At 41.0% G+C, this 17,477-nt stretch overlaps 5 protein-coding genes and 2 non-coding genes across 7 annotated transcripts; 4 read left to right on the forward strand and 3 right to left on the reverse strand.

The window, feature by feature from the left end:
* The first annotated feature begins 606 nt into the window (after positions 1-606).
* Positions 607-3,826, forward strand: LOC149381943 (ACT domain-containing protein ACR9-like). Its single transcript, XM_089601984.1, has 6 exons — positions 607-889; positions 1,053-1,268; positions 1,365-1,470; positions 2,422-2,773; positions 3,082-3,363; positions 3,474-3,826. Exons 1-6 carry the CDS (start codon positions 736-738, stop codon positions 3,618-3,620), a joined length of 1,257 nt encoding a protein of 418 aa, XP_089458110.1. The 5' UTR covers positions 607-735; the 3' UTR covers positions 3,621-3,826.
* A 563-nt stretch (positions 3,827-4,389) lies between these two features.
* Positions 4,390-7,601, forward strand: LOC149381944 (Pentatricopeptide repeat (PPR) superfamily protein). The gene has a single exon (XM_089601668.1). The coding sequence runs from the start codon at positions 4,767-4,769 to the stop codon at positions 7,452-7,454; it is 2,688 nt and encodes an 895-aa protein (XP_089457794.1). The 5' UTR covers positions 4,390-4,766; the 3' UTR covers positions 7,455-7,601.
* Positions 7,602-8,474: 873 nt separating this feature from the next.
* On the forward strand, positions 8,475-11,956 carry LOC149381945 (K-stimulated pyrophosphate-energized sodium pump protein). The gene is made up of 11 exons (XM_089629865.1): positions 8,475-8,861; positions 8,997-9,081; positions 9,301-9,500; positions 9,806-9,888; positions 10,519-10,564; positions 10,640-10,696; positions 10,842-10,896; positions 10,970-11,073; positions 11,145-11,208; positions 11,284-11,417; positions 11,557-11,956. The coding sequence occupies exons 1-11, from the start codon at positions 8,760-8,762 to the stop codon at positions 11,728-11,730; spliced, it is 1,104 nt and encodes a 367-aa protein (XP_089485991.1). The 5' UTR covers positions 8,475-8,759; the 3' UTR covers positions 11,731-11,956.
* Positions 11,957-13,424: 1,468 nt separating this feature from the next.
* On the reverse strand, positions 13,425-15,669 carry LOC149381946 (RNA-binding (RRM/RBD/RNP motifs) family protein). Its single transcript, XM_089629866.1, has 5 exons — positions 15,326-15,669; positions 15,079-15,228; positions 14,718-14,786; positions 14,409-14,608; positions 13,425-13,872 (listed from the first exon to the last, which is right to left on the reverse strand). Exons 1-5 carry the CDS (start codon positions 15,497-15,499, stop codon positions 13,683-13,685), a joined length of 783 nt encoding a protein of 260 aa, XP_089485992.1. The 5' UTR covers positions 15,500-15,669; the 3' UTR covers positions 13,425-13,682.
* Positions 15,670-15,745: 76 nt separating this feature from the next.
* TRNAV-AAC (transfer RNA valine (anticodon AAC)) lies at positions 15,746-15,819 on the forward strand. Its single transcript has one exon. It is a non-coding gene; the product is annotated as a tRNA-Val (tRNA).
* Positions 15,820-15,894: 75 nt separating this feature from the next.
* Positions 15,895-15,966, reverse strand: TRNAC-GCA (transfer RNA cysteine (anticodon GCA)). Its single transcript has one exon. It is a non-coding gene; the product is annotated as a tRNA-Cys (tRNA).
* A 238-nt stretch (positions 15,967-16,204) lies between these two features.
* LOC149381949 (uncharacterized) lies at positions 16,205-16,872 on the reverse strand. Its single transcript, XM_089601923.1, has one exon. It carries the CDS (start codon positions 16,812-16,814, stop codon positions 16,485-16,487), a length of 330 nt encoding a protein of 109 aa, XP_089458049.1. The 5' UTR covers positions 16,815-16,872; the 3' UTR covers positions 16,205-16,484.
* Between the last annotated feature and the right edge of the window lie 605 nt (positions 16,873-17,477).

Consider the following 17,477-nt stretch of genomic DNA (forward strand, 5'->3'; position numbering starts at 1 on the left):
TTTTCCCCTATTTAATGGAAATCCTTTTATCAAAAAAAAAAATACTTAATGAAATATTTTGTTTTTAAAATTTTCTAAAATCGTGTAGTACGAAAAAAACGAAAACCAGATTTCCCAACGCAATAAAGAAGGCCATCATTATAATGATTAATTTAAAAAAAAAAAATAAAACATTGACTAAAAATTAAATTTAACGTGTCAAGTGATTTAGTTATCTATCGATCTTTATTTATTTATGAATCTAATAAACTTTTTATTGATTATTCCCAAAGCACAAAATTCAAAATTCAGTTGAAACTTGAAAGTAAACCGAAGAGCTATTCAAGGTACATTAATTTTCAATTGAAAACCGCCTTTCAAAAATGATGCGGTTGCAGCATCATCATGTACTCCCATCACCTAAAAATACACAACAACAAAATCCAAAGCAAATACAACCTAAATGAAAATTCCACGTGGCCATTGCCACGTCGTCATAAACAATGACGTGGCACACCCTGATGATTTCAAGCCTGCATAATGAGTCCAAAAATTCCTCCCCGAACCAACTTGTATATTTTTTATTAGCATTATCATCTTTTTTTTATTATAAAAAAAGTTATCGGCTAATAAAAAATAAAATAAAATCACTAGCTCTCTCTCTCTCTCTCTCTCTACAATCCTAGTAAAGTCGGCGGACTGAGCTCAATTGCGAGCAAAGGCAAATCGGCGGCGTTCGGAGCTAGTCTCCGGGTAATGGGAGTTCCGAGCGACGACGTCGTATTGATCCAGAGAGGAAAGATCACCGGAGAGCCTTCCATCATCACTGTCAATTGCCCTGATAAGACCGGTCTCGGTTGCGATATCTGCAGAATCATCCTCGATTTCGATCTCTACATCACCAAAGGAGGTATTATATATATATATACTCAATTTGAACCTCTCTAAAGCCTGCAAATCGAATCAGATACCAACAACAACAACAAAAAAAATTGAATCTTCTGTGACGCGAGACAGATCAGTTATAGCCACAGATTTTTTATTTTTTTATTTTTATTTTATTGCTCATGTAGACGTTTCAACCGATGGGATATGGTGCTACGTGGTGCTATGGGTGCTTCCTCATTCAAGCTCTTACGCCGTTGACTGGTCAAGCCTGAAGAACAGACTCCAATCGGAATGTCCGTCCTGTTCGCCGACCTATTTTTTCTACGAGCAATCCACGCGTTCAACGTCTCGAGTGTATCTGTTGAAGTTCCTGTGCCTCGACCGGAGAGGCTTGTTGCACGGTGAAAATCCTGTCGGCGCTTTAGTCTCGGATTGAGTTTTGCCAGTTTTGATATGATGTGAATATCCGTGGTGGTTTTTCTTTGTCTTTTCTTTAGATGTTACACAGGTCTTGTGCCAGCTTGAGCTTACGATTCAGAGGGTGAAGGTTACAACTACCCCAGATGATAGTGTCTTGGACCTCTTCTTCATCACAGATAACAGGTTCTCTCTCGCTCTAAAAGCTTCGTGATATTGTTTTCCTTTGATCTTATTTTCTTGTGTTGTAGTCGTAAATTACCTTGATATGCTCTTTTCTTTTTCATAGCCATTTTGTTATTTTATCCTTGTCCTTGGTTAGTGCTTTCTTCTCATGGATGAGAAAGGAGTATAACTGTATAAATGCCGTTTTCGCTGTCAATATTTTTATCTACTGATAGATTAGATTAGTGCTTCAGGGAACTTCTTCTAGGACTCACGAAAAATGCCGTTTTAAACATTACACTTGATCATATAGTGTCGCTGCTAAGGACTAAGTACATGCTGTGAATTTTGCTGTCTATAGTGTATTTCAGATGAATTAGTATACTTCAGGGAACTTCTATTCGGATCCATGAAAAAAAGGACTCAAAATGCTGTTTTCTAAACGCACTTGATCAAATTGTGCTGCTGATAAATAAAGGGATAACGATGAAGAAAGATTGCCGTTATCGTTTACTCAAATTTTGTTCGGGATCAGAACTAAGTATTTCTTTTAAAAAAATGATAAATAAAGCAATTAATTGAGCAACTATGCCATCAAAATTTGGAGATTTGCTAAATAGCCAACCTTTTGTAAATTTGAAGTAAATAGTCATTATGGTGATGTGGCATTGTTTGGATGTTTTTGGCATTTCATTTATGCCCTTGGAGTCTGATGATTATTTAAATAAAGGCCTTTTGGGTTTTTTTTTTTTTGGCTGCATGTCATGTATCTCTGATTGAATAGTAATTCAGAGAGTTTTTCTCTGAATCATAACAAAATCCGAATAAAAATCATGTTTTCACACATACCGAATAATAATAGTGTCGCTGCTAGTACGGGCTCTCAAATTTTCCATTGTCTAATACGAATCTCTGATTGACTAGTACTTTGGCTAACCTATAATAATAATTATCATTCTATCATGTATCCAGGGAACTTCTTCACACAAAAGAGCGACAAAACGAGACTTTCGAACAGTTAAACGCAGTACTGGGTGAATCGTGCATCAGCTGCGAATTACAGCTGGCTGGCCCGGAGTACGAGCGCCAGCAAGGCATGACCTCTTTGTCTCCCACCGTGGCCGAAGAGCTTTTCAGGTTCGACTTAAGGGACACGGAGACTCACTCTCAAGCTTTGAGTGCGGACATGACGAAGCTGAAGAAAGCCAACGTAACAGTGGACAACTCGCTCAGCCCGGCTCATACATTGCTTCAGATTCACTGTGCTGACCAGAAGGGTCTACTTTACGATATTATGCGAACTCTGAAAGATTGCAATATCCAGGTAAAGCTGTTTTGTCTTTGGTTAGTAGAAAAATAGGGTTTGGGTTGGTGGTCATTGCATCTGAGTTTTATTGATCCAAATGTTTTTCCTATCCATGCTTTGTGATCTAATTGCCTATGTTTCAGCACTTTTTGTGTCTTCATTCAGAGTACAATCTTTTGTGAGCTAATTGCCTATGTTTCAGCTCTTTTTTCCAAACCAGAAGATAGTACTTTGAATAACTTTAAATGGGTCACGGTTCGAATTATCTCGTACTACATGGAATAAAAGTTTGTACTTTTGTTGCTCATTTTATTTTCCTTATTCAGATAGCTTATGGTCGATTCTCGCTGATTTCGAAAGGCTATCGGGATCTGGACCTTTTTGTTCTCAAGGATGGGAAAAAGTTGGTCGATCTTGAAAAGCAAACCGCGGTGTGTTCACGCTTGAAGGTCGAAATGCTTCATCCTTTGCGTGTGATCATTGCAAATCGAGGACCAGACACTGAGCTCTTGATTGCAAACCCTGTTGAGCTCACCGGCCGGGGAAGGCCTCGGGTTTTCTACGACGTCACGCTTGCCCTCAAGACTCTCGGGATCTGCATTTTCTCGGTACGATAAATGCATTGAAATTTTTACTTGGTATTTGCTGTTTTGTCGTCATTTTTTAAAGTAGGGCCAAAGTTGAAAGAAAGAAAATCGATTTCTCATGAATTTTACAGGCTGAAATCGGGAGGTATTCGGCTACGGATCGCGAATGGGAAGTTTACCGATTTCTGTTGGAAGAGAGCTCTAGGTTTCAATTATCAAACATGGTGGTTAGGAATCAGATTGTAGATAGAGTTAGAAGAACATTGATGGGTTGGTGAGTTTTGGCTTTTGAGTGATGATAAATAAAAAAACAAAGTAAAAACAAAAAAGTAATAACGTCGCATGTTCATTGCGTGTACATGGGTTTCATTACAGTGTTGTATTTTAAGACTATCGATGTCACTCTGATCTCTTGTGAAAGTTTCTTAGCTCTGTATACGTAGTAAAATGTTGGCCGTGTATAGAAAACCTTGTATATATCAAATGCTTTCCCAATTATTATTTAAGTGAAATTTCATGAAGGAAAAAAAAAGTTCTAATGTCAAGTTTAAAACAGGAAGCAGAGATGACAAAAAGAAACGGCCCCAAAAGTTGGGTGTCAAAGATTTTATGACGTTATCATCGTAACATCGTATATTTTATGACCAGTAATAAATTATGGTGATGATATCTTCCTAAAAATTCACTACAATCTAAATAAGGTTTTTTTTTTTTTTTTTTTTTTGTGTAAAGCTAAATAATCCAACTGAGTCATAAAAGCTTTTTAGACTAATCAAAGGAAATATAAGCATGGGCTATGGATACACATCACTAGACTAAGGCTGAAAACAGCACAAAATCCAGATGAGTTATAGTAATTGCAGGATCAACAACATACAAAGCCAATCATGAAAAACTGAACCGCAATTTTACAGCCCACAGAAGAAGAAGAAAATCTGAATAAAATAGGAAGTCAAGCTCTCGTGCCTGTTAGAGCTGCCGTGTAAAAAGCAGAACAATACGCACTATATCAAGAAACATCTTAGTTGACCAAACAAAAGATTGAACATTTACAGAGTGTCAATAAAAACCTCTCATCTAAAGACCAAACCTTTCATTTTCTCAGGGAATTTCTACACGACGCACCTACAAAATCCCACGAGACATGAAAATAAATTTATAATACACACTTATAATTCTCAATATAAGTCTCAAATGCACAACAATATGTACCTCCGCGGCGGTGGACTCGACCAGCTCCGATTCCTCAACCTCTCCGCCTCAATCTCAGCCACAACGTTATTGGGCCATATGGAATGTTGGGCCTTTACACTCGACCCATTATAGAGGCCCAATGTCTCTCTCTGAGCTTGAAGCTCGAAGAAGCTTTCCCGAACATGGCTGAGACGTAGTTCTCCGTCGCCGTCTCCGTCTCCGAACCGATAATGAGGATCACGACAACTCGCCCTCGCCGCGTCATAGCGAACATTCGCTTCCATCGAAACCACAGAGAAGTCTTCGCATATTCCAAAGACGCTGAAGAAATTGAAAACGACTCGGACTCGAGCTTTGTGTCGAAGTTAAACGCCATCGTGCGAGGAAGCCAGAGCTGGAAATCGGCTCTCGACAGTGTCTCCGTAGCCACTGCGTTGAAGCCACGCCACGTTGAGAAGGTTCTGATCCAGAATCTGAGCGATGCCAGGCTGGCTCTGAGGTTCTTCAACTTCTTGGGCCTTCACAAGCGCTTCGATCACTCCACGGCGTCGTTTTGCATCCTGATTCACGCTCTCGTCCAGTCCGGTCTCCACTGGCCGGCCAATTCGCTCGTTCAGTCTCTTCTCCTCCGAGGTTTGCGCCCAAATGAAGTGTATGACTGTTTTCTCACAACTTTCATGAATCACAAATTCTCATCGACCTTAGGGTTCGATATGTTGGTCCATAACTACGCGCAAAGTAATAGGCTTTTCGATGGAATCTCCGTGCTGAGGCTCATGAGGGAGAGAAAAATCCTGCCCGAGGCTAGAACTTTGAATGCCCTATTCAATGGCCTCGTGAGAATCAGACAATTCAATCTGGTTCCGGAGCTTTTCAGTGAGTTCGTGGACGCTGGTGTGAATCCCGATGTTTACACGTACACGGTTGTGGTTCGAGCTCTGTGTGAATCGAAGAACTGTGCCCGTGCCAAGGAATTGGTCGCGAGCGCCGAATCGAACGGCTTTGAGCTCAGCGTCGTTACGTATAATGTGTTGATCCACGGGCTCTGCAAGAGCCATAGGGTTCGAGAGGCCGTCGAGATCAAGAACTCGTTGGGTCCGAAGGGATTGGAACCGGACACGATCACGTATTGCACGTTGGTCCTCGGGTTCTGCAGAGTCCAAGAGTACGAGCTCGGCGTAGAGACGATGAACGAAATGGAGAGACTAGGGTTCGTCCCGAGCGAAGGCGCTCTCACGGGCGTGGTGGACGGGCTGAGGAAGAAAGGGAAGATCAGCGAGGCTTTCGAAATATCGAGTAGAATGAGCAAAGTTGGTGTAACGGTCAACTTGTTTGCTTACAATTCGCTGATCGATTCTTTATGCAAGGACGGGGAAAGAGACAAAGCCGAGCTTCTTTTCAATAACATGGGTAAGAAGGGTCTGTTTCCGAATGATGCGACTTATTCAATCTTGATAGATTCTCTCTGTAGAGCGGGAGATTTGGATAAGGCCGTGCGTTATTTCGATAAGATGAAAGAGGACGGGATTAGGGCGACACTGTATCCCTACAATTCCTTGATAAACGGGGAATCCAAGTTCGGGAGCGTGGTCGTCGCAGAGTCTTTCTTCGACGAGATGATCGATCGAGGATTGAAGCCGACCGATTCGACCTACACGGCGATGATAAGGGGATATTGCAAAGCCGGAGAGCTCGAAAAGGCGTTCCGTCTGTATCGCGAAATGACTGAAAAGGGCATCGCTCCGAACGTGTACACATTCTCCGCGCTCATCCACGGCCTCTGCCGCGCGAACAGGATGTCCGAAGCGAGCAAAACTTTCGACGAAATGGCGGCACGGAACGTGATCCCCAACGAGGTGACTTACAACATCATGATCGACGGGCATTGCAGCGACGGGGACGTCGCGAGAGCCTTCGAGCTGTTCGACGAGATGGTCGAGAAGGGTCTGAAACCCGACACCTATACCCACCGATCCCTGATAACCGGCTTGTGTTCCACGGGCAGGGTAACCGAGGCCAAACGGTTCGTGGACGACTTGCACGGCAAGGAACGCGACTTGAACGAGATGTGCTACGCCGCTCTGCTACACGGGCTCTGCAACGAAGGAAGATTAGACGACGCGCTGATCGCCTCCCGCGAGATGATCGAGCGAGGTCTCGACATGGACCTCGTCTGCTACGCCGTGCTCGTCAACGGAGCCTTGAAACGCCGAGACTCGACAAAGCTCTTCGATCTCTTCAACGAGATGCGCGATCGGAGGCTCAGCCCCGACGGCGTGATCTACACGAGCATGATCGACGCGTACGGGAAATCGGGGGATTTCGAGTCGGCGTTCGGGGTCTGGGATTTGATGATCAGCGAAGGATTCGGCCCCAACGTGGTGACCTACACGGCTCTGATACACGGCTTGTACAAATCCGGCGACACAAACCGAGCCGAGCTTCTGTGCAAAGAGATGTTGAGCCGCGATTGCCGGCCGAACCACGTGACGTACGGCTGTCTCCTGGACTACCTTAGCGAGCAAGGAAACATGGAAGAGGCCCAACGGCTACACGAGGCGATGGGGGAGGGGTTTTTATCCAACGCGGTGACGTACAGCATACTCATACGGGGGTTCTGCAGAGCGGGCAGGTTCGAGGAGGCTTACGAGATCTTGGCCGGGATGACAAACAACGGTGTTTTTCCGGATTGTGTTACGTATTCGACGTTCATATACGAGCACTGTAAGAGGGGAAATCTCGAGGAAGCCCTAAGGCTGTGGAACGTTATGCTCGATCGAGGGTTGAAACCGGATTCGATGGCCTATGGGTTTCTCATTCGTGCCTGTTGTGTTGCTGGTCTGTTAGACAAAGCGTTTGAGTTGCGTGATGATATGGCCAGAAGAGGATTGTTGTTGCACAATGTCAATCTCATCTGATTCATTAATTGATTTACAATTTTTTTTTTTTTTTTTTTTTTGCGTTTTCTTTTTAGGGAGTGAAATTTTAGGAAGGAGAATAGAGAAATGATACGTTTCAAAAAAAAAAAAATAGAGAAATGATACAAATGTAAACTCGGTTGAATAATGTCACTCTGATTCATACGTTTTTATCGTCATTTTTAAGTAATCTAGATTTAGTTACTAAATTTGGATAATTTAAAGATTACAAATCAGCTGCCTATCAACCTGTTTTTTTTTTTTTTTTTTTTTTTTTTTTTGCTATGACAATCAACTTGATTTGAATATCTAGAGATTTCAAATAATTTTTAGAGTTGGCAGCTAACTTATTAAAAAAAAAAAAAAAGACTCAAACGACTTCGTTTTAATCAGTTGGACTTTTATCTAGAGATTTGAATAACTAGAGATTTCTAATAAATTTTAGAGTTGGCAGTTAACTTATTAAAAAAAGAAAATGAAAATGAAAATGGCACGCGTTTGCTTATTTATTTTAGATAAAAAAATATATTTATCGACTGAATATATCTTTTACGTAAAAAAAAAAAATTAAAAATCCGCTGATGTTTTTTTTAATTACAAAAAAAATGTTAATATAGTAAATAGTAAATACGTTGATTAGGTTGGGTATCTCTGCTGTTAGTTGATTAGCCGTCGATGAACACGTCTGACGGAAATTCTCCATTTATCATTGAGAATGATTAATTTGTAACGTCTGATATACATGACAGATAAAATTGAAAATCAGTAAGGAAAAAAATAATTTAAGAAAGAATAAGTTCAAAATTTTTTTTGATATATTCCAAAGAGGAAATAATCCCATTCCCAACCAATTAGTCCCAATCCAGTCTGATCCAAAAACAAAAGCTTACACGTGTACCAGCGAGCACGCTGACGTGTCACACAGTCAAACACAGCCCCAATAAAGCACCAAACTTCGAGTAGCTTCAGTAGATAGATATAACCTACACATACATATACGATATTCGTGTAGCTTTGACGTGACGCCAGATCAAGGAATTTCCTTTTTTTTTTTTATTAAACACAAAAGTAAAAAAAAAAAAAAAAAAAAAAAAAAAAAAAAAAAAAATTCGCTTCTCACCAAACTACTTTTGTATTTGACATTTTTTTTTAGCAGTGAACGGTTTGTCTTATCGTCGGCGACGATTGAGACGAATACGATCGCTATCGAACAGCTTCGTCACTGTTGACCAGTCTTGTCCGCGAGTAAAGAAAAGGCACCAAAAGCGTGTTCGGATCATAACTTAGGGTTTTCGCTGAACTCGTATGCATGTCACAGCGCCAATGACTTCTTCTTCTTCTTCTACGCCTCGAAGCTCTGCCTATCTGAGCGCTCTCACTCAGGAAATCCACAAGAAGCTCCAAAGGGTGAGTATGTGACTTCATTCGTTCTTGGTTTGAGTCGAATCCTCGGCGATCACACTCTGATTCGGTTATCAAGTGTCTTAATTTGGGTAAAAAAAAACGGAGTTTATGTAATTGTGGATCAAATTTTATTTGCAGGCGCTGACTTCTCCGACGCAGAGGCTAAACTTGTTGCAAGCGCTGTTTGCTGATATAGCTTTGGAGGTCGATGATCGAGCCAAAGGTGGGACGTGATTGTCAATTTCCATTTTTTTCCCATTCAGTCTTTGACATTTCGATTCATGCTAACATTGATTGAAATTGGGCTGCGGATAAGATTCTGTTATAGTATCTCTATTGAATTCAAGTATTGTAATTATTGAGCTCCCATTGTTATAGTACATTACCAGTTTTTCGATTGATGAAATTGGCGTTCAAATTGTTTTTATGGGGGTATTGATAGATGTAATTCTAAGCCGAGAAGAAGAAGATGCGATCTCTCCTGTGCATGATTTCGGCGATGGTGGTCTCTGTTTTTACGACGTTCTTGCTGATTATTACGTTCGAGAACCCGAGAGTGGAAAGTCCATCCTGGATTTGTTTGTCCAACTATGGAGTCAGTCCTTTGCTTCCCATATATTCGCACTGCTCTTCCACAAATGGGTATGCTTAGCCTATGTGCTATGTTTCTCTTTGATATTTGAACTTATAATGCTCATGCGATTCCGATTTTCTTTTTTCCTAAATTAGAACTATGTGTCATGAATTATTGGTATCTTATCGCTTTAAGCTACATTGCCATGGTTTGAAATTTTATCATATTCCTATATAAAACTTTATGTAGTTTGTTAAATATGGAGGATGGGATGATTCGAGTTAATACTGGACCGAGAAACAGTGGGTGGTTTGTGATGTGTACAATCCGCGGTGATCTTATCATTTTATTTTATTTTTTATATTTTGTACAGTTGTTTGAAGTAGAACTAGAAAATGCTGAAGTCCTCCTCCGATACTCATCCGCTCTTGTTCAAGGTGCTACAAATGTTTTCTGGTATGATATCTTAGTATGAGATTGTAGTTTATTTAGTTGGTTAATGATCGCCTTGGAAGCCCCTCCAAACTCCGTAAAAGATATGCGAGAAATTACAGAATCAACTGCTAGTTTGATCTTAATCTGGAAACTGGCAATTTGTATTATAATTAGTACTGATATCTTTAAAAAGAAAAAAACCAGTACTCACTTTTCCTGATAAATAGATGACGTTTGTGTCAATATATATAGGGCCTCTTCTCTTTTCTTTTCCTATTGACGCCACAGATCGGAATATGATAGCGATGGAATTTGATCAGATTAACTCAGACTGGAGATCGGATTTACCACGATCTACTATAAATGAGAGAAAACAACCTTATTATATTTCAAAATGTCAAGTCCCCTTTTACATGGCTAATGTGTCTATTTATCTATAGCGCAACCGAAAAAGATATAAACAAAGACAAACACATGAATCCCATTCATCATATATGTTCTCTCTTTAGACTTGTGCCAAATGGATTTTAACCGTTCATATTTTATCATGTGGTGTTGGGTGGTTAATGTCCAAAAACCGGTCTTTGGTATCTACATTGCTGCTGGTAATAGATTTACTCCTCTAACCATAGCTCTATTTTACCATTGTAGGCTTGACATCCAAACAAATGCAACACGTTTTAGATCTTTATTTCTTGTAAGTAGCCTTCTTCTCAAATACATTCACTGTAGATTTCACTTTCCTTTCCTTACAAGTGTTCCTTTGGTTTAGTATCTTCTCGAGGAAGTGGTGTTGAAGTCATCCCGAATAAAAAAAATTCCAAAACAGGTCAGTTTTCACGCCACACTTATAAGTTTTACACCTCTGATGATTAGAGCTAAACACCACCCCGTTTTAAATTAAGCGCACACAAGTGTTTTCAGCTACCGCGCGCTGGCGTAGTAATTAATTTAGAATTTTTCATCTATTTCAGGCCCAGCGAGATTTGTACCTTTTACTGTCAAGGTTTATTTTGTTTTATAGCTCAGGTAAGTTTGGCACCTAGTAATTCATTCGCTAATCACTAGCTGTCTAAAATGATTTCCGTTGTTTATGCTGTAGACAAACTAGAAGACTTCATAGAACAATTCCCTGCTGTTGCTTTCCCAAATGCTTTTTTAATCGGTGGCGGGGCAGATTTTTTTGTTACAGAACTTGCTGATCATGTAAGCTCGATTAAATTCAAGTAGCAAAAACCAATTCAATAATATATAACGCGGTCAATTTTCTTGTGCAGCTCCAAAAGTTAAAGGTTGAACCAGTGCTACTGCATTACCTTTTACAAATCAGATGTCTCCAAGGTAATCGACACGCAAATAGAAGAACACTAAACTATGGCGAGTATTAACGGTCATTTTTTGTTGAAAATGCTATAGGCATGGAACTGAGAATGACGACAAGTACGAGGTTGAAAAGTTGTTTATATAGCTTCACTTCTCCGGGAGGTCCAATGTACCCGACCAGGGCTGTCCGCCACGCCGCTTGGGAGGCTTTGGATTTTCTCTTCCCGGTGAGTTTTACATAATATTCCTTCTTGAGGCATGCCGAGAGCTATATGTGACCTCATTTCTGTTACTGTCTCGTTGCAAGCGAAGGTTCGAGTGTGTACACAAAATGAATTATTGATGTTGTGTTGTGTTGTGTTCCAGGTTGGTCGTTACCCGAGGCACGTTATAAGCCTGTTTTTCCGACTGCTATACCCTTGGTATTGGCCTTCTTCGTGTTGGAACTTCGTGATATCATGCATAAAGGCAATATTATTTTCTTTGTTGGGGCTCGTATTTTCTTGTTGGAATAAGGTGACGAAGCCCAAGAGATACTAAACTCAAAACGCCAGCACGCACTTTTGGTGTTCTGAACTATATATTGTAATTAGTGTATCATATGTCGTATCTCATTCAACTTCCACATCTTTCACGCCCCTTTTTTTTTCCTACTTCGACGCACATGGGGGAGAGTGAATTGCAACATTTGAAGATGTTTTTATACTTTTTAGCGGGTTACCAATTGTGACTCAAAAACAGCTTTATAAACAGTAAATTACCCGAATTTTTTTTTTTTGTCATAATCCGTTTCTGATAGGAATAAAACAATTGGACAACTTGCAAGAGCAAAAGCAAACTGGTCCGCCGATAATAGCATCGTGTAATCGAATAGGATTTTACCCTTCTATCCGTTCGTTCAGCTTATACCGGTGACATCTATAGCATACAATTCCACCCATCAAAAATTGAAAACCATGTTAAACATACGTAGAGAAAAAAAACAATTCTCATTCGGCTGGAATCTCCGTTATTTGAGCACCGGATCAAAAGAGACCCGTACATGACAAAACTATTTGCTAAGGAAGAAAATCATTTCATGTGTACAGAGAAAACAAACGGGAGTGATTATCAGCAATAGATTAAGATAATATTATCCAGCAAAATTTCCACCTGATCCATGATGGGCCTAACAAATTCAAAGAGTGCTCAAAATGACACGATTACCACAAAACAAGTGTGCCAAAATTATATCTGTTTGCACACATCAAAGAACCGACTCAAAACAGCATATGACTTTCTATAACCTATTACTGTAAATGCTGAGGTCCGATTCATAGGAAACCTAAATGATGTGTAGGGTTACCAATTGTGACTCAAAAACAGCTTTATAAACAGTAAATTACCCGAATTTTTTTTGTCATAATCCGTTTCTGATAGGAATAAAACAATTGGACAACGATTACCACAAAACAAGTGTGCCAAAATTATATCTGTTTGCACACATCAAAGAACCGACTCAAAACAGCATATGACTTTCTATAACCTATTACTGTAAATGCTCTGAAATGAAACAGCAATGAGGTCCGATTCATAGGAAACCTAAATGATGTGTAGGGTTACCATTTGTTTTATTCTTTACGGCAAGCCTCGCATAAACTCAGACCCGTCGTCATTCGTTTATAGAACTCTTTCCTTAACAGGCTGGTCAGGCATTCCTTTCCAATACCATGTAGGCATTGAGCATTCCCGTCGTCATTACCGTTTTAACTTCTCTTTACTACAAATACTGGGAGACATGTTCCTGTCCTCTTTCTCCAATTTCAAACATGCATTCGTTCATCTGGACCTCGAACTAAAGCAGAGAGATTCTATGGAAACGTCACCAATAACACATCATGTATACAGGGAGCTAATATTTCCTAGGAGAATATACTAAATAGAGAGCTAATATAGCACAACAGCAACAACAAATAGCCAGCACCAATAATCAAGATGGGGAGAACTTAATTGAAGACAAAGTATACAAAAGGGCGGCAAAGAAATCTACCTTATTGAAGTCCCCAATATATGAGCTGTTGATTACCAGAAGGCATTGCAGCAGTGTGGGATTTCTTTAAAGCTCAATCCTTTCACACCTTGCAGCCAATGCTTTCTTTGAAAATGGGAGAGCAGAGACAAAGTTCCCGCCTCCATACTTCCAACTCGAAGAACCAAATAAAAGCGGATGAAACAAAACCAAAAAGTGCCGGCGCTGATTACAAACTGACAGCAGTCCAGATCCCACATATTTCATACCCAATGTCAAAGTAGAATCAACAAACAAATGCCGAAACTCCATAAAGCAAAGATCTAAGTCTTTTAAAGCGTGAGTTCACTGTTTTTTTTTTACTCTAGAAGTTGGATTTTGGTAAGAAGTACACAAACTAGACAGGGTTTCAATCCATCCACTACTTAAAACAGGCATAAGAAGACAAAATAGCACTCAATAAACACGAGACCAAGATCTGCGTTCAGGTCTCTTGCATGGCTTCAGAGTGGTACTTCTCCAAATCAGCATCAAGGTCGTCCGCGGATACCTTTTCGGTTTCACCACGGCCTCCTCTTCCTCGTCCGCGGCCTCCTCTTCCTCGGCCACGGCCCCCACCGCCACCGCCTCCACCGCGTGGCCGTCCCTGGAAACCACCCCGACCACCCTGCCCACTGTTTAAATACCAAAAGAGACAAACAATCAGAAATGCTGTTCTACATCTTAGAATATATGCAACAAACGCTGTGAACGCCCTTCTGAATAGTATGCAGCCACATAAACATTAGAGTGGCCATACAAGGCATTCGTATCTCAAAATTAAAAAGAAAATAAGCCAACATAAATTCCCCCAGACATATTAAAGGACTTTAAAAACGAAGGGCCAATGAGACATAAATGGCAACAACCAGATAAAAAAATATGAGTAGCATCAGAACCATCAAATTGTTGGCTGTTTTATCAAGCATCGTACAGTATTCATCATTAACTATGGTAATAGGTGGTCCTTATATATCCTCGTACGTCCTTGGGACATATACGCGCCGTGACAAACATATCCATGTACGGTCATGAGGTCATATGACACAAAACTTAAAACTACGACCCCAAACATTGTCATCACTACAAAGATCATGAGCTTCAAAGTTCGAACTTTCAATAATGAGAAGCTGAAAAAAAACTACTAATGAACAATGATCAGAAAACATACCCTCTCTGGAATCCGTTAGGGTTTCCATAAGGAGGGTTGAACGGTAGCAGAGGCGGCATAGCCATAGGTAAGGCAGGTGTGACTATGTTAGTTCCCACAATTTCAATCTTCATCGGCTTCCCGTCCAGTTGGACATTGTTGTATCTTTTGACCGCTGCCACAGCATCTGAACGTCGTGAATAGACTACTTCCGCCGTTCCCTAAGAAAAATAGCGTTTTTGTTTTGTCTGTTTTCTTTTTTTTCTCTAAACCACAGGCATAGAAAGAATCATCAGAATGACGGAGTTCATGGCAAGCTTGACTAGGTACCTTCGATCTGCCACTTCTATCGTAATGAATCGAAAAACGTTTCAGGTCGCCAACTTCTGCAAATAGCTCCTGCACAAGAGGTAAAAGGAAAAGGGAAAACGATTAGCATTTCCGCTCACAAACAATAGAAGGGAAACTCGATCCTAAGAGTCCCACAGACTCGCTGACAATATGGAGAAAACTAAATACTAAAGACTTAATATTTACTGATACCTTCAACCCACTCGCAAAAAAAGGAAACCAGACGAACTCTCATATATCATATCAAGACTCATCAAACAATTACGGCCTAGACATCGACGATGACAATTAAAAAACTAAAGAGACCTGGGAACTCAAAAATCCTAGAGACAAAACAAACCTTAACGTCCTCGTTGGAAACGCCGTAATCGAGGTTGGATATGTAGAGCTTAGTCCCGGTCTCGATCGCGGAGGGTCGCCCAGGCTGCGCCGCCCCAAAAGCCGAACCTTGATCCACAAACATGTCGTGTTGCCACGATGTCTCCGGTGCCTAAAAAAACAAAAAAAAAAATCAAACAATCGAAATCAGCGACGAATCAATAGAGAGAACAAAAAAACCGAAGATTCATTGGTCGATCGATCCGTACCCTGGACGGCGCGGCGGAGTAAGGAGCGGATCGATTCAGGCCGCGGTTGGGAAGTCGGCGAGCCGGGCCGGGACCTGAGGGGCGAGTTCTGGCGCCGCCTCTAGGGTTTGCGGATCCGGACTTCTTGTTCGTCTTGATGATGTCTTCCAACGACATGCTCAACGGATCTGCCATTTCTAGGGAAAGCGACGACGAAGACGAAGAAGATGATGAGAACTAGGGTTTGTTTGTCGCCGAGAAGAGAAGAGGAGAGGGTATGGAGAGGAAGTGGGAGATAGCAGCGCGCGTGAGAAAAACAGCTTCTCTTTTACGCGATTAGCTGACGAGAGGGAAAACTAATCCTTTCACGCGGAGATATTTTATAAGGGCGACATGACTTTTATTTTTTAAAAATTCATTTTTGAGGAGAGCAAACAAAACGGTTTCGTGGTGTAGTTGGTTATCACGTCAGTCTAACACACTGAAGGTCTCCGGTTCGAACCCGGGCGAAGCCATTAATTCTTTTGTTTTTTCTTTTTTTTTTCATAAAATTTTCAAAATATTACGAAGGAAAAAAGAAAGCACATATAAGGGCCCAACCGGGTTCGAACCGGTGACCTCTTGATCTGCAGTCAAATGCTCTACCACTGAGCTATGGACCCTTGGATGCTTACTATTGTGTTAGTAATTAAAAGTATCTTTTTAAATATCGCAACAACAATCTCGATTCATTCTTTCTATGTTCTATCACACTATATCAGCTTCAACAACTACTGAATGAACTTACATTAAGCGTGTTTAGCAATTTCAATTTTAATCAAATATGCACATATTTCGCGAAATTATTCTGATGCCCTGTAATTTATGAGGATATATGAGTTTTATTCTGAGGTAAAAATAGAAACAAATTAGAAAGATTAAATTATTTCATTTTAATAATTACGTAGGTAGGTTTGCCAAGTATGGGCTTCAAGAATGTATTCATTTCAATGGGCTTTTAAAAGAGAAGCCCACGCAACATAAATTCAAATTTAAGGCCCATAGTATTCCACTATTCAACGCATATAGGCGTTTTCCACAAATACCGGCACACCAAAAATGTTCATTGCCAGGTCTACACGACGTGGCACAATGTTACTGGCTCTGCGAAAACAGAACATTTCGTCTACAACGCAGACTTCTATTGAGCACAGCACGACCTAACGACGACGGCTGAGGCGGCGACGACGAGAGCGGCGAAGACGGTAGGGACGATAAAATCCACGGCGGAGCGTCTGACCATACGAGCCGGGAAACAGAGGACCTCTCTCGGATCGCTCAGCGGTATCCGAACCAATCCCTTGGCGTTGTTGCACGGCCTGATCGACGGAGATATCGCCGCCACAAACGCCATCTCCGGAGCCAACGACGCCACCGCCACCGTCGCCGTCAGAAGAGCCGTCCACGACGCCGCGTGGAGCAGAGCCACCCTCCTCTCCGCCACGAAAGATCCGACGGCGCGCAGAGACATTGTCTTGTGAGAGTGGATTTCGGTGTTTGGATGAGAGACGAATAGGAGACTCTCTCGTAGTCGTACTGAGGGAAAGTGGAAGCACGTATATGTTTGTTTGCTCAGTTTTCTTGCGGGCATTGAACTACTTAGACGCTGCCAATTTACGAAATAGCCCTCGTGTCGTTTTTTTTTTCTCTTTCATTTTAGTGTTGAAAATTTATACATAAGATTGTTGGTGGGAAGTAGGGATGGCATTTTTACCCGAAACCCGTTAGCCCGTCTGTTACCCGATCTTAACGGGTCGGGTAATACCCGTTTAAAATGAGTTAACGGGTTAACGGGTATTACCCGTTAGTATTTTAGCGGGTACGGGTCGGGTAGCGAAAATGTTAAACCCGCTAACCCGCCCGTTAATTATTTTTATGGAAAAAACTAGATATTTTTTTTAAGAAAACATTAGATTACATCATAATGAGTAGGTTGTTGTTTTGATTCTTATTAAAAATTATATATATATTTTTTTTTTAAAACGGGTTAGCGGGTGTTCAATTTTGGCACCTGTCACCCGACGGGTATACCCATTACCCGCCCCGTTGGGAAAACCGGGTTAACGGGTACGGGTTAACGGGTATTTTAATAGGCGGATACGGGTACCGGTATTGGTGTACCCGTTAAAACCCG

This window comes from Urtica dioica, chromosome 11 (assembly GCF_054948205.1).
Source record: "Urtica dioica subsp. dioica isolate 48M chromosome 11, U.dioica_male_clone48M_v1_H2, whole genome shotgun sequence".
NCBI classification, from domain to species: Eukaryota; Viridiplantae; Streptophyta; class Magnoliopsida; order Rosales; family Urticaceae; genus Urtica; species Urtica dioica.